Source organism: Takifugu flavidus, chromosome 11 (assembly GCF_003711565.1).
Source record: "Takifugu flavidus isolate HTHZ2018 chromosome 11, ASM371156v2, whole genome shotgun sequence".
NCBI classification, from domain to species: Eukaryota; Metazoa; Chordata; class Actinopteri; order Tetraodontiformes; family Tetraodontidae; genus Takifugu; species Takifugu flavidus.
Genome location: NC_079530.1, coordinates 11,197,998 through 11,214,154, shown reverse-complemented (window position 1 = coordinate 11,214,154; position 16,157 = coordinate 11,197,998). Strand labels below are relative to the sequence as shown.

The following is a 16,157-nucleotide window of genomic DNA, read 5'->3' as shown; positions in this document are numbered from 1 at the left end:
CGGCGCTCGATTAGCGTACCTTGACACTCCGGGGGAACGGCCGCGGCCTCGTTATTGGTGTTTATTTTTTCAGAATGACTGTAAATTTCTATAAAACGAAAGTGCAAACTGAAGCTACAATCGTTTTATTCAGATGACAATATGAGTGCGTTAAAACATTACAGAAGCCATTTAAAACTGCAAAACCTGCCACTCTGTGACGGCAGCTGACGCTCACCTGTCTCCACCCACAGGAAAGGTTCCATGATGACAAATCAATGCATGCACTGACGTACATCATATTATTATCTTATTACTAATTTATACACAGAGTAATTAACCATCCCCGAGGATATTTTATCTTCAATATTCAAAAACGTTTGGTAAAATATAATAGACTACACACGGGCCCTCTCGTGACGCAGGAAGGGTGTCTGTACAACTTAAAAATGAAATTTAAAAACAAAAATAAACAGTGGCATTAAAAAAGGACAAAATCAAGGATGTTTGGAATTTAAAGGAATAAAAAAAACTTTGAGGTTTCTTCATGGTAAGGTAAGGGATGATGACCAGTAAAAAAAAAAAAAAGGATTCTACTGAAACCGTTACTGTAAATACTTTAGAAATGTGTAGAATTGATACATTCTCAATTCCCTACAGGTTTTAAAGTGACCATTATAAGACCTTCATTCTTATTTTGATTCTTCTTGACATGGAGAAGAGCTCTAACACATTAAAACAAAGATGAAATAAATACATCTGAGACCACGACTGCATTCACTTCAGAAGAAACTGGTCTTGAGCTTGATGGTGGGGGCTGCCTGCACGGCGGGCTGAGCCTGCCGGGCTGCAGCTTTGGCTCTGCTGCTGGCCTGGTTGGCCCGGACGGCAGATTCCAGACGTGTTTTCAGCTCCAGTGCCGCTCCAATCACGGTCTTAAAGGCGGACGGGTAGAGAGGACCAATGCGCATCAAGTTCTGCAGGGCAAAGTCGTGTAGAGCTCTGGAGACTTGAGGGGCAGCGGAAATGGCGTTTTCATCCAGAAGGTAGGAGATGAGAGTCGGGACCAGCAGAGCCAGCAGCTGCACCCCTGCACAGGAAAATAGGGAGACGCTCAGGAACAACAGGCATTTACAAGAGAATTCCTCAAATGAAGGATTGAAAAATAAAATTTCCATCCAATATAAATGCGACCAATAATAAAGGACGGATCTCCGTTAAAGCCCAAACGAGTAATTACTCACCTGATCTACGCTAATATTAAATGGCTATTTTGAGGTAAATAAATACTAAAAAATGTGAGAAGATGATCCCAAATATACAGCGAATAGAAAATATTCAGTATTATGCTAACGACTACGACGAGCCAAAGGGAGTAGAACGACACTAGCGTTAGCATTTACTGCTCAAACATCTGTGTTCTGAACAGCAGACAGAAAATCACAACTACTAGTTTCACTAAACTACTCAGGTTGTCTCTCTTACGGTTCTGCTCTTCACCCATAGCAACCAGAGCCTCCAGGACACGGATGCCCTCCTGCACCGCCTGCAGCTCGGCAGGAGTCCCTGGTCGCTGGTGCTCCACGGCCTTCAGCTTCTCCACCATCAAGGGTGCGAGAGCGTGGATGTATGGCGTGGACAGGGCACGCGTGCAGTGCTGGAACACGGACAGCAGCAGCTGGTAGCACCGCGCCCGAACCTGCGGCAGGAGCACAAAACGTAGACGCACAACGTGAACCTCCGGACCTCAACGCGTTTAGATTTTAGGTTCTCTACCCAGGGGTCGCTGGAGTTGAGGGCACTTCGGAAGCGGTCCAGGCAGCCCTTCTGCAGGACATTAACTCCCACCAGTTCGGTGCTAGCGGACAGCAGGAAGAGCGTGATCGCTGTCAGCATGCTGACCTCGTCCATGTCCGGCCTGGACTCGTCTGATAAAGAACGCCGCAGAGAAACACTCAGAAACACACGACCTTTCCTCTGAGCTGAGACTTCTGCCGGAGCGTTTCCTCACCGGGCTGCGAGTACTCCAGCACGGACGCCAGGCTGCTCCGCACAAGGCCGGTCCACTGCGTCTGCACGCTCTCCTCCTGCGCCAGCGGGGACGTGAGGATGGTCTTGATGGCCTGCAGGGCAGCTGAGACGGGCACAGGCACCGAGCCGTCCGCAGCCTTCACCGCAGTCTCCCTCAGCACCCCCGTGATCAGAAAGAGCACCGTCGGCAGGATGGTCATGCTCCCTGCAGGGCAGAGCAGAACCGGGGAGAGTTCTCTCATGACGACCACGAACGAGTCAGTGCAGACACTAGAGCACAACGAGAGGAGAATAAAGCAACACCGGCTGTGCATGCGGTGCCTCGGGCCTCACCAGCAGCAGAACAGAGCGAAGGCAGCTCTGCCAGGATGGAGACCGTGTTTGCCACAAGCCGTGCACTTTCCTCAGGTAGCCGCTGAGGCCGGAGCGGCACGTGGCTGGGAGACTCTTTCACACGGGTGTTTAGCTGCGGTATGTGGCGGACGAGAATGAAAACCAGCAGCTCCATGGCTGCAAACACCAGAGACCTGCCAGGAACCAGCTCCCCTGTATCTCCTCCTTCCTCTTGTTCTCCTTCTTCTTCTTTGCCTAAACAAAATAAGAGTGGTCTTAATTAACCTCGTACTCCACAAATGCAGTGAGGAGTTTTTGGCTTTGACAGAGGAAGATGTAGCATGTGAGCTCCTGACCCTGGTGGGATCTCCATCGCTGCAGATGTTCCAGCGCAGCTCTGACAGTTTCCTGCACAACAGCGGTGACCTGGAGCTGCACGGCAGGAGGATCCCGAGTCAGCAGCAGCCTGTGCAGAACATTGAGGAGTTCTACTGCCAACAACTGAAACAGAGCAACATTTCAGTCACGTTACTGTGAGTCCGGCAGCATAATTATACACACTCATCCCGTCACACACAAATTTAGCTGTAATAACAGTGTAGTAGCTGAAACGGGACCTGGAAGACCACGTTTGTGGGGCAGGATCCACTCTGGCTGCCAAAGAACCTGCAGCATTTCCCACACTTCTGCTTGTGTAGCCCTAACCCTTCTGCCCCGGTTTGAGTCGTTACCTGGTCACTTGCAATGTGAATCTTAGCACACGGAGATTCGAGCAGAGTGGTGAGCGCCTGGAGACACGACATCACGTGTTCGATGGGCTCCTCAGGTCGGGGGAAACAAAGGAACTCTATACTGACGCCTGAGAAACAGATTCGAAACACAGAGATTGCTCATTTATTTTAGCTTCTTCCCTTTCTGCGCACGGTGAGCTGGTTTCCATGGCAACATTTCAGCTTTTTAACTTCTGCAGTGACGTAACGTGTGGAGCTAATTAGAAATGAAAAGATGGGGTCCTTACCCAGCATCAGATGCATCCGATCTTCTACCGATTCCTCGGGGGACTTTGAGTTGGCTGCAGTTTGAGTGATGGAGGAAGAGCTCTCTTCTGTCTCTTCGGCGGCCCCAAACCGGTGCTGCTCAGCCACAGGGCCACAGCGTGCAGGACCGGTGCCCAGGAGCCGCGGTAGTGCAGCCTCGCTGTGTCGATGGTCTCTGGGGTGTAAAATGCTCCACCTGAGATAAGACACACGTGAGGTTTTCTTTTGTTTTTAAGGACTTCAAGCGTTTTCTTTCTTTCTGACCACGAGCGAGAAAACGAACCTTCGGGCGGCAGCTGGCTGGAAAACTCGGCGGGCAGAGTGAGCAGAGCGTAGTCTCGCAGCACGGCCAGCCACAGGCGGCTCAGGGCCGGCAGCTCTGGCTGCACCAACGTGATGAGGCTGTCCGGAGGCAGCACTCCAGCACCCGGATCCTCCTCGTCCTCCTCATCATCTGCACTTCGGACCGGCTTGGCAGGCTGGGCCTCGGCCTCTTTCTTGACCTTCATGGAGACCACATAAACCTGAGGAAACAGAGTTTTCTGATGAGCATCGTGTCCAGTGAGGACAGCGAGCAGGTGTCTGCAGCCTCACCTCTGCCCAGGCCTTTAACACAGCCAGTTTCTCCATCGTGGTGGCGCTCTCACTGTACAACTGGCTGCACGAGCCCTTCCCAGCCTGCACCTTGTCTAGCGATGACACCAGGAGGTTGTGGACTCGACGGAGGTCATTGAGATCACTGACCACGCCGCTCCCAATCCACGTACTACACACCTGTAGGGCCAAGGAACATTCTATAAGTACAGACGGACATTTAGAACTCACCGAGTCCTGCATCACGTATGGAGACACTGATGAAGCAGCGTCGGGCTCAGTCATTAAGAAAAATCCCAACAGTTCGGCTCCAGATTACAATTTAGGCAGAGCCAAAGGTTGTGAAGAGAGCAACCATCTTATTTTACATGCTCTCACCTGGCACGCCTTGGCCGTTATGTCAGAGGGTGTATCCGGGGAAAAGGCAGGCCTGAGAGCCGCTCCAACCTGAAGCGAGATATGATGAGAGAATAAAGACCACCTACATGAATTTCAGGTTTCCAGGAGCAGGATTCATTTGAAACTGTTGCTGCACCAGGACAGGTGATGCGTTTTCCACTCACATTGGCCTGATATTGTTCCAAAATAACATGTCCTGGGAACTCGGGCTCTGGCACATGTGCAAACTTTTTAATAATGTCTTCCAGAGCCTGCAGGCCGGCCATCCTCAGCTGGTTACTGTGGTCTGTGGCTGCCATGAAAGCCATGCGAATGAGGTCAGACAAGTGCAGCACCAGCAGTTCCCCTGAACACAGACAATGGAAAACACCATAAAACACCACAGCAACCCGTGTATCCTGATAACACACACGCCAAACCACCATCTGTGCAACACATTGGCTAACTGTTTTAGTAATGACTAGCCTCTAAATCAAAAAGCCCACGTAACAACCTAAAACTGCTTCATTTTGTCAAAACCAAAGTTTAAAACCTCAACAGCCTAAATATTCATACGTTGAACAGTTGATCTATGTTCTATTTGGAGTCACATATTTGGCTGGTTTGTGGAATGATTCCTGATTTAGGAACAGCTGCATAAATACAGACGCCTCTGTGTGACATAAACCAAAGTCCCCCCTAAATTGTGAACTAATTTCTAGCTTTGCTAAACTAAAAACACACAAATTAAGTTTATTTCCCCCCTGGCAGCCGACACTTAAATAGCCCGGAGTTTAAAAGCAAATGTCGCGTGCCTGTTGAGGTTTGGGGAGAGACAGTTTATAAAAGCTAATGAATCACAAGTCCTGGAGCAACAGTCTGCTGATGCTACCTTTGCTGTTCTTGGCTTGTGCGGAGCGGGCAGCTGCCAAGTCAAAATGAGCTTTGTCATTCTCACACAGCAGGATGATGCGGCACAAGCAGTCTGCGGCAAAGACTCGGGTGACCCATCGTGGGGCCACGGACGGCTTGGACTTGTCGTCCTCTCCCAGCCCAGTGAACATGGTGTCATCGTCCATCTCATCTTTTTTCTCAGAGTCCTCTTCGTCCTTCTCTACCTCAAACACAACAGCTCCTCCAACATCTAGGAGACAACACATTCAGGAATTATCTTCCCTTCTACAAAACGCAGGTTTCAACTGTCCAACAATTAAATGAAGCGGAATAATTTCAATGTTCAAAAAAGTGACATCACTCAGCCATGAACATACGATTTGAAGGCAGATTTGACTTTTTCCCGTTACCGGTCGTAGCTGCCAGGACATCCTTGCAGAGGTGTAACCAGTGAGAAAGCTTCTCCACAGCAAGAGACGACAGCATGTGTCCCAGAGTGTCGTGGATGTCTGAACACAGCTTCCTGTCCGTCTCCCGGTCCAGCATTCCAAACAGAACACCCTCCAACCCGGTTTCTGTGATGTTGAGATCTTGACGAGAGAACAGAGTAAAAACAGTGAAACAGAGCTTTTCTTGACTCGGGGCTCAGGGAGAATGTGACTGTCCCCCTCATTGTCCTGACTTATGGCTGCGTCCTTGCTGTCTCCTGCCCTCTTGGCCAGGCTCATGGCGTACTCGCAGACCTCTGCAGCTTCTCTCTGGGCAAGCTGTCTCAAGCAGGCCACAGCAGCACGGCGCAGCAGCAGGTGAGAACTGGACAGGTGAACCTGCGTTCCACAGCCAAGCAGGGAAACTGGTTTCAACATCAAGACAAAGTGGAACTGCTGCTGTTTATCCTCAACTTGGCGTTGCCTTACACAGAGACACGGAACCAGGCTGGACAGGTTAACGTGGCGTGGAGCGAACATATGCAACTGCTGCAAGCACGAGATGGCCGCTGCTTGCACCAGAGAGTCCGAGTGGTCCTGCATTATGGCACAACCCACCAGGCAAGACGAGCGTATGGTGGAGATGGTGGCTCCATTTCCTTAAAACAATATGCAAATTAGTTTGTGTCAATCCTTAGAAATGACAATCCCTGTTTATCCTGCCACCTGCTGGCCAGATACGTGTATAGAACTTTTAAAGCCGAAAAAGACCCCGACAGGGACCAGCACAATAAAAATGAAGGCCAGTGAGTTTGTTTCTGCCATAGTTACCCTGCAGTTCTGGCCCAACAGTGGTGATGAGGGCACCCAGGCAGCGGCCCAAGCACTGGTGCACCTCAGTGTGAGATGGAGGCACAGTAAGGAGCAAAGTCAGAACCAGGGAAAGGGTCGGTTCCACATAACCTCTGTACATCGGACCGCTCGAATCCACAATCAGAGCCAGAGAGTGCAGAGCCCATGTCTGATGAAAAAAGCAAAAACAAAATAAGAGCTACCATTTTTTCATTTACAATATAACCCAAGTAAAAAGAGAAGTGATTTGCTAGCATAAATGGATTCTAAAAATAGCTTCTTCCAGATGAATTCTTGCTACCTGGACTTCATGAGAGGTTCCATCTTGTGCCAGAGCCAGCAGAATGCTGACGCTGGTCTTTAAGTGCTGGCCTGAGCCAATTCCTCCAACGTATCGATGCAGACAGCCCAGCGCCAGAGAATGTCCTGTTCTTGAGACGACATCACGAGCGGACTTCAGTCTGGGAGCAGAGACAAGAAAATGTGAATGTAACGGCCGGTGGGAGCTCGTCTGTTGGAAGCAGAGGCTTCTCGGCTCCAGCCCCAGTCCAAGGAAGGTGGAAGGTGGAATGGAAGGTGTTCTGGTAGTAGGGGAAGGGGCCAGAACACCTTCAGAGCACTGCTGATGTACCCTCGGGCAAGGCACAGAACCCACCAATGCTCATACTGGACCCTGCGATGAACCGGGGACCCTCCCCGTGATCCCAAAAGGGATGAAGCGGATAAGAAGATGAAATGAAAGGAATGTAACTACGGTTCTAGGAATCCCGAATGACAACCAGAGGGGGTGCTGAATACTCCCCACCTCTGACGCCCAACAGGGATGGAATAGAACTGACCTTAAAAGGACAACGGAAGACTGAGAACATGCACCCTGTTCAGAACAATATGCAGCTGACACAAGACTGATACTGAATACTGATAAAAGACAATAGATATTTAAAAGCTTACTTGTCAAAGCTGGTTTGTGCCATTCTGGCAATGAAAGTAGCCTCTCCAACCACCTGAGCCATCCTGCCCAGGGCCTCTCCAGCAGCACAGCGCAGGATAGGATTGGGATTGTCCAAGGCTCCCATTACCAGGGCCAGGGCTGACTTCCGCACCTCCTCTGGACCCAGAGTACTCTTATTTTCAGCCAGCCCCTTCAGTCAAAGACATTTGATACATTACATCTAATTTAATCTAGTACTTAGTGAATCACTCTCCCAGGTCTTGGGAGCAAAGTAAAGCTTGTTTTCCTAACCTTGAGGGCACTAAGTACAGCGGTAAAGATGTTAAGCTGGACCGCCTGCTGTCGAACTCCTTTTGCTTGCTTTATACACTCGGCAAAGTGATCGAGCATCTGCAGTCTGCACCACACAGAACGGCACTTTGTGTTCATCATTTTGCCAAACCTGCCCAAATAACCCCAAATGCCCTCCAATTCTGACCTGTGCTTGAAGGAGACATGTGGAAAAACCACCCCAAACAGAGCCACTGACGCATCGATGACTGACACGCCAAGCGGCAGGGGTCCTGGGATGGCCTCGCCTACAGGTACACGCAGGTAGATGGAGGAGGGATCGTGCTCCAGGGCTCCGCTGCCTGATGCACTGTTGGGCTGTAGCTGTTCAGAAACCAGTAGCCAGTGGGCACTTCGTATGGTATCAGAGTAACACCCCATTTCAAGGGCCTTTATTTATTTCAATATTAAACGTCGGCTGTGTATCATATCCACTTTTACTCACTTGATCCTCAATGGATTTGTGGTCAGTTTCCTGTAGCCAGGAGCCCATGAGCACACTGTCATCGTAGTGACAGAGGGAGCGCAGTAAAGAGGTGGTCGTGTTGGCAGAGTTGTCCGTCAAGGTGAATTCTGCCACTAGTTCCCTCAGGAGAGCATTGAAGTTACCTGCACAACAACATTACGGCTGTTAAAACTCATTCCGAAATGTTCTTCCTCTGGCTGGAAACATATTCAGAAGTGTTTGCATTACCTTCATAGGTTTTGGGTGGAAGCAGAGCAAGAATATCGTACAACCTGAGCCTCACCATGGCTGCGCTTGCCTTCAGGTGAGCACCGTGGACTTTGGTGATGGCAGGGATACTGAAGAATGAGAAAATACCAAACTTGTTAGGTAACAACAGCACAAGCAACTATTATGTGTGTACAATCCATAATGAGATATAGATTACAGAATGTGGTCAAGAGAGACCTCTAAAAACACCAGACTCACTGAGACATCATGGTCATAGCACATTCAATGGGCGTCATCAATCTACGGATCACATCCTCAGTAAGCAGCTCAGGACAATGGGCCACAAAGCTGCGCATGGCTGTGTAGGAAACAATGATGACAACAAATGTTGTAGGCGTCACTTTATCTTTAACGCCTTAAACTGCTGATCAAAGGGCGTCTGTGCAATCAGAAATCAATGGCATGGTCAGTATCTAGGCTTTGGTTTCTTTACCACACAATGCTCCAGCCCGACCCTCCAGTGTGACCTGCCAGGTGAACGCATCCCCCCTGGCCTTCTCTGCCTCCAACTCCTTCGGGGAGCGAGGAAACACGTTCCTCCAGAGCAGAAGCATCTTTGGTAGGTGATAGCGCACAAGGGACGGGCCTGGGGAAATAATGAAAGTGTGTTAGTGTTGTGGTAAGAACACTCAGAGCTGAGAGATAATAGGGAGATGTACCCAGAGTCATGAGGGCACCCAGCAGCAGCCAGCCCGCCTGGGTACGCTGCAGGGACAGTCGACTATTCTGAGCAGCTGTGCGGAGGAGGTCCTCAGCAATACTCACCACCAACTACACACAGAGTGCACATACTTCAGTGTCTGCTCACTAGATTACCAGTAGGACTGGTGCAGGAGGCCAAGGCCTAAATGGCAGTCATGTAAATGGTGGCCAGTTACACTCTGAAGCTACCTTTCCCTTGGAGTGGGGCAGACCCAGTGGACATTGGTGTACTCCACCAAGAAGAGCCGCCATTGCAAAGCTGTAGCCGCTCACGGCCTCAGGTGAACTCTTCAGGTTGTTGATTCTCTCCGCGCACCGGTCCAGCAGTGGGGTCAGCTGATACGGTAACGCTACGGCAACGCAGCGCAAACACCACGCAGCTGCCAAACGAGCTGCCATACTGGGGTGGAGCAGCACGGACGTCACAGTTTCAAGGAGACCTGAGGAGGACACATGAAGGTTGCTATTGCCATTTGAGTAGGACAATTCCATCTATTTCTGCACCAATTATTGTTGATTCAACCAGAAAATAAGGTGGAGAGCATATAAATAAATAACTGCGGTGTAGCATTTTGGATGTCTCACCTACAGAAGGCTCCTGAATCAGAGGTGAAGCTGTGGCACTCAGACTCTGAAATAAACTGCCCAACTCTTTGAGCGCACACACCATAACATGCTGACTGGCAGAGACATCGGCTGCCCCGGTCCTGTTCTCGCCACTGATGTCGCTCACAACTGCCTCTGGGGAAAATAACACACATAAAACACATTCTAGCCATGTGCACAGCGACAGAAATCCTTAAAAATAATGAGGCATCCTGACAAATGTCCCAAAAAGAGAGAACTGAGGATTTGGTTGTCTATAAAAACTATATGCAAGTATAAGTATGTGTTGAAGAATAAATGTGTCACAAAATGAACCATCTGACATTTGCAGGGTTTAGGAGAAGCATCCTTAAACATCTAAAATCCTCAGGGCTCTAATAGAACAGCCCAAAGTAAAATCATACAAAAAGAACATTTACTTTAACTATTGCTCACAAAAGTTTCCAAAAGTCTTAAAAGAACCAGCTTGTTCTGGAAGCTACAAGCAGCAAAAATAGCAAAGAGCCCAAGACCCAACCTTAAGAGAAGCCATTCAACATCATATTTTGTTACCAATACTTAGATTTTCTTTTTTAAACCTGTGTGTTTGACATTTGTTTTCAAGTTACAAAGCAAATCAGAGTAAGCATCATCCTGATGTAAACGAGTAAACAATAAGCATGAATATATATAAATGGGCAAACATAAATGTATTATGCCGTGATGCTGGGAGGGAATGGATCAGGGATTTAGTAGTGCATGCAGTTTCTGGACCAGGTTCAGCCTTTAACTCCAAAGAGCTGCTATTTCCATGTGCGTGAAGGTTTACGATGCCCCGTATGGGAACATGCACGGTGGTTATACAAATCTTCCTGATTGTCCGGTCATGTTACATAATATGATGCTTCTATAATTTAGGAGCATGCAAAGAAAAAAGTGCGATCCAAACTGAGCAAGTGGAAAATAGCGAGGAGGAAAGCAGAAATTGGGAAACCCACCTCAACACTCAACAAAACACCTCATCAGACACAACACAAGCTCAACCCATGCAAGAATGAAGGCCGAGTGAAAGCAATGACAATGGATGAGTACTTACTCTGCAACGCTTTGAATCGTGATATTTCCCCCCCATCCTCCTTACCCACAGCCCTCATTTGCTTGCCAATGGCTTGGCAGATTTCTTTGCCAGCAGCAATTTGCGCTTTCTCTCCAAGTAAGCCCCCGAGGGTGGCACGTAGCATGAAGGACACACACCGGCGTGAGTACACAGCCTCAACATGTGTCTGCGTGGCTCGTGGGTGGGACACTAGGTCCAGCACGTGGGACAGGAAAGTGGCAAAGTTGCGCTCCAGCCACTGACCACCGAGTGTACTCACAAACACCACATAAGCCTGGGAAAGGGAGAGTAGGGTTAGGGTGGTTGAATCAGGGGGCTGTGACCGCATTGGAGAAATCACCTCACCTGTGTGACGCCCACCCGCACTTCCCTGCTGACAGAGACGCCCCCTTTCAGCATCTCGCCACCGCTTTTGAGGAAGCCAGAACCACCACGCAGAAAGCCTGTCGCCAGTAGTTCCAGTACCTCTTCCAGCGTGGCCCGTTTCACGTTCTGGCGCATGACTAAAACAAGAATCACACAAAGATTGCAGACAGGGAAAAGAATGAGCTGAGCTATTAAAGCCAAGCGTTCTTTGAACCCACCTGCTGCTTGCTTGGGCATCAGGGCAGTGGCCATGACAGTGCCAAGCAGTTTAGCCACAGACACTCTGACACCATAGTTGGACCCTTCCAGGGCTTTGAAACACAACGTGGCCACGTTCTCTAGTTCTGTGGTCCACATGAACACTGCCTCATTCTGTAACTCCAGCAGGCACTAGAGAGACAAGGAAGCCAGACGGAATGCTTACAGGAATCATATCATCATGAATATGATCAAGATAACAAATGTGAATTATTCTACATGCTTCAAAACTTTAACGTATTTAACATATATTCTAGGATGAAAGGTTGGATGGTGGAGGAGCATCAATGACATTAAGGATTCCGTTATCTGCTGATGATACGGTTTGACTGTATATTTCGCACTAATGGATAAAATAAACCTCATGTAAGGGAACCCATTTAACAGCCTTTAGCTTTGTACATTCAGTCTAAATGAGGGAATAAGCAAAGATGTGCTGAACATTCATAAATGTGGTTTCTGTTCACAGCAGTGGTTGGCTTTTCCACCACTACTGGCAGCCATTTAACAGCACACCAACCTTTGCTACGGCACAGCGCACGGCCATGGACCTGTCTGTGAGCAGAGAACGGGCATTCTTGTAGATATCTCTGTGACACGAGGCCGCGGCTCCACCAAGTCCACTGAGCACCTTCTGCAGACTGAGAAGGATTTCCCCCCTGCCTTGGGACTAAACCAACAGAGCAGCAAGATAAATGTCAGCTTTAACTATTAATACAGTCTTTACATTTGTCCAGTGCACTATTAAAAATGGGAGTCACAAGTGTACACATACTTCTGCACTCTTTAAAGCTTTCAAAAGATTATTTATGGTGTCTGGAAATGAGCTCCCCAGCATCCGACCCATCTTCTCATAAAAAGCACCAACACACGCCACTGCAGCACTACAAAAAACAAATAAATGACAAAATCACCAGGACTGTAGCGATCACCATGTTGAATCAATGGTAACCCGTGCAAAGGAACATTTCTCTTCAAAAAACTTTTGAAATGCCAACTGTCTGGTAATTACAACACAATTAACTGCATTATAAGTGAGCGATCATTTACAACATAACAATGCTGGAGTAGCACAGTTCATTTTCATGCTCTTTGCTGTTGAGTACACATTCCATTATATAAATTGTGTTGTTAAGTAGGCAAAAAATAACAGAATATTTGCATAATCTCGCTTTTAAACATGAAATGTCATTCTAAAGATTATTCTATAGATTTAGTTTAACTGCTAATGCCCTTGAAGGTAAGCCTACAGCGTAGGTGTGTGGGCTGAAAATAGGGAGAACAGCTTATATCTAACAGACATTAACATGTTGACTACCAGCTGCCACTAAAAATGCAGTGCTGTGATCAAACAGAGCCTCACAGCTTTGTTGGCAGGTATGCAGGTGTGTCATCCTTGCTTTTGATGATCTCATTGCACTTATCCAGAGTCTGGAAAACCGTAAAGGTGTCACCAATGCTGTAAAGGGTTGCAATGTTTTTGGCCAAAAGTTTTCTTGTCGGTGGTCCAGGAGCACTGCTTATGAGTCCTGTCAGTTGTTCCACCAGTTTCTTCTGTTTTTCCTTCACATCCACCTGCCAGTCAAACATAATAATCACCAAAACTCTTTAACGACACCCAACCTTGTGTAAAATGATACGATAGTGTGAATACTCACCCTATTGGCTGCCACAAGCACTTTATCCAAGAAACGTAACCATTCGAAGATGAAAACAGGTCTCTTTGCTTCAGTGATCTGAGCCAAAGCATCTTCATTCAGCAGCAGACTGTGAGCCAGCTCCATGATGAAGACTTAGCTCAGTGCTGCACCAGATCTCTGGATTTACAGATAACAGTCTCTTCAAATGGCACAACACATCGACATTACACTGTGTACAATGCCCACTCTGTCACCAGTTCTAAAAAAAACCATATCGTTTAAAATACAGCAAACTAAAATGGCAAAGCGTGGTTGTTTCGTACTGACAGCTACTGGAGGTGAACTGGTTAGCAATCGAGGCTAGCTTGTGCCTCCGTTTGTAAAGCTAGCTACGTTTCGACTGCATCCACACGCCCAAACTCTAAGCGCTGGGTTCAACGCTATGCTATGTAATATCTTGTTTTAGGCCGTGAAAATATTTAATAATGCCATAGTATTAATTAATACCTGAAACACGGTAAATAGTTCTTCAAATTGTTCGCCGTACCTGTGTTTCGTGAACCCAGTATGAATGACGACAACCATTGATGGTGTCGCAATAAAATCTGTCCGGTGTGCAACCATGAATATAATAATCACACAAAAAAAACCGTTATAACAGAAATCTATTTATTTATATATTTGCTGTGATGTCTATACTAACTTACAGTAACGCGAAAACTAGTTTTACAGTTATTACTCGAGTGTATCGGAACCATCGCCAACACGGTGAACCTGTACCTTGTAGCTACTCGGAAGGTTTACGGGAGCGTTCCAAACATCCGCGTCGCAAATACAAACGACAGAAGCTACGCTGCAGCTTAAATCCATTTTTTTCTGTATTACCTTTCCTTTTAGGCCCATAATGTCTGATGAGGAAGATGATTATATGTCTGATGCATTTCTCAGTAAAATGTAAGCATTGTTTGTGTTTACTGTACATTTTAACAGTACTTTGTGTCTATATATCATATAGAATATCACGGCCGTTTGTCCTACTAATATACAATATTCTTATGCTTTGAAGCGTGAGTTGTGAAAAAATAATAATACTAGTGCACTAATGCAAAACCCATTTCTTGTACATGCTAAACGTGTTTTCTGTATTTTAGCCAAGACGTGAAACCGGGTGTGAGCATGGTGAGGCGAGTAAAGGAAAGCATAAAGAAAGAGATAAAGCATAAGGAAGCAAACACGAAGAGCCGTCAAAAGACCTTAAAGGAGCAAGAGAAAGAAAGTAGAGAAGCAGCTTTACAAAACTCAATCAGCACTGAAAACAAGGGCTTTGCATTACTACAGAAAATGGGTTATAAAAGTGGCCAGGGCCTCGGGAAGCAGGGTAAATGTCTTCCTCACCCAACACTTACTTTTAATGCTTGTTTTTTTTAATTGTAGCATTTTTAAATGTTTCCCTTTTCTCTTTTCAGGAGCAGGGAGAGTTGATCCAATTCCCTTAAATATAAAAACAGGTTGGCAATACACCTTTTCCAAGGTGTACTTCAGTACTGTAATGTATATAATCAGATTTCTGAGAGTTTTATGTGCTTTCTTTTATCACTTGAATCAGACAGAGGTGGTCTTGGAATGGAAGAGATGAAGAAAAGAAAAGCTGAAGAAGAGCTAGAACATTATCGACAGAAAATAAGAGCCAAGCAGCACTTTGAGACAAGATCTCTGGAAAATTTTAGGTGATAATTACAGCTGTCAATGAGATACATTATGTCTTCAGCTATTACTTTCTGGGTTTGGATATAATGTTATGTTTCCTTACAGGACCAGAGTAAGGACAGAGAGAGAGGAGAGAAAAGTTGAAGGAGACCTGAGAAGAAGTCAGCGAGCTTGTGAGCAGCTTGACAGTCAGAAAGTTAGAGAATTTCTATATAATGGGGTCACAGTTTTTAAAATGTAAATATGTAATGGAAGTAAATCTGCACTGTGGAACACGTTTTATTCATTGCAGAAAAAACTCAGTTTATTTTGACAGTTGACCCTCCAGTTATCTTTTCAGAGCATTGCTGTCCCAAGGGAAGATTGGTACTGGCCTAAAACAGAATCTAATGATGAGGAAGATGTTCAGGATGAAGAAGAGCAAGAGGTCGAGGACGACGTGGACTTGACAGTTAGTATTACTTTTGTAGTTTTAATGTGTATTTCTAAAAGATAGCCAAAATAAATTTTCAGTAATAATTCCAGAATAATTTCACTTTTTAGGGTTGAACCTTATAGTTTTGGTGTTTGGATTTCTTTTACAGTCCTCTGACAAGCTGCAAATTCTGACATCTTATTTAAGAGGAGTCCACTTCTATTGCATATGGTGTGGCACCACTTATAATGGTGAGCGAGGCAGAAACATAGTGGCCATGTTGTGGTTGCAACTGTCTTTGCTGATACAGCTCTGTTTACACTGCACAGATGAGGATGACTTGGGTTCAAACTGTCCAGGAGATACAGCAGGAGACCATGAGTGAAGAGCGTGCACATCGTAGAGCGTGCACATCGTAGAGCGTGCACATCGTAGAGCGTGCACATCGTGACCCTGTGATGACTCCTGGTTGTAACAAGCAGTTCACGCAATGACGTGATCAGAACTGGACGTCACTGATGCTACTACACATGGATGATCAGCTTGTGGATATGTTTAAGATATCTTTGTACAATGTATATGTACATAAATATGCACACTGTAAAGATGGTAGATGTAGTTTTTATAATTTAAACAATATATACATTTACATGAATCTCATGGAGCATCAAGGGTTGTGCATGTTTCCTGATGGAATTATTCATTTTCTTTCATGTGGATTTTTTTCCCCAGCTCATTTAATTTGTTGTAAATGTGTGGATATTAAAAAAAACTCTATTTCCCATCAGCCTTTGCTACATCACGTTACAAACGGTGACGTTTC

General features: G+C 46.6%; 2 protein-coding genes across 2 annotated transcripts; one reads left to right on the top strand and one right to left on the bottom strand.

Moving 5' to 3' along the window:
* Positions 1-109: 109 nt before the first annotated feature.
* Positions 110-13,753, bottom strand: heatr5b (HEAT repeat containing 5B). The gene is given in 36 exon segments (XM_057048139.1): positions 110-1,069; positions 1,465-1,678; positions 1,756-1,907; positions 1,991-2,215; positions 2,344-2,598; positions 2,700-2,844; positions 3,075-3,202; positions 3,362-3,469; positions 3,472-3,576; positions 3,664-3,904; positions 3,975-4,154; positions 4,353-4,421; positions 4,538-4,719; positions 5,245-5,496; positions 5,657-5,836; positions 5,929-6,073; positions 6,164-6,333; positions 6,506-6,695; positions 6,828-6,987; positions 7,478-7,668; positions 7,770-7,875; positions 7,957-8,132; positions 8,254-8,417; positions 8,503-8,612; positions 8,743-8,842; positions 8,978-9,130; positions 9,204-9,315; positions 9,436-9,686; positions 9,832-9,987; positions 10,973-11,222; positions 11,294-11,451; positions 11,533-11,704; positions 12,093-12,242; positions 12,348-12,456; positions 12,936-13,147; positions 13,231-13,753. Coding segments are annotated over 36 exon segments (6,105 nt in total). The 5' UTR covers positions 13,357-13,753; the 3' UTR covers positions 110-761.
* A 238-nt stretch (positions 13,754-13,991) lies between these two features.
* gpatch11 (G patch domain containing 11) lies at positions 13,992-16,118 on the top strand. The gene is made up of 8 exons (XM_057048159.1): positions 13,992-14,166; positions 14,364-14,590; positions 14,679-14,720; positions 14,819-14,939; positions 15,025-15,115; positions 15,260-15,370; positions 15,504-15,585; positions 15,664-16,118. Exons 1-8 carry the CDS (start codon positions 14,117-14,119, stop codon positions 15,717-15,719), a joined length of 780 nt encoding a protein of 259 aa, XP_056904139.1. The 5' UTR covers positions 13,992-14,116; the 3' UTR covers positions 15,720-16,118.
* The last annotated feature ends 39 nt before the right edge of the window (positions 16,119-16,157 follow it).

Coding starts and splice junctions, on each gene's coding strand:
- gpatch11 (XM_057048159.1), top strand. CDS start 14,117: ATGTCTGATGAGGAAGATGATTATATGTCTGATGCATTTCTCAGTAAA. Junction 14,167..14,363: donor GATGCATTTCTCAGTAAAAT/GTAAGCATTGTT, acceptor TCTGTATTTTAG/CCAAGACGTGAAACCGGGTG. Junction 14,940..15,024: donor AGATCTCTGGAAAATTTTAG/GTGATAATTACA, acceptor GTTTCCTTACAG/GACCAGAGTAAGGACAGAGA.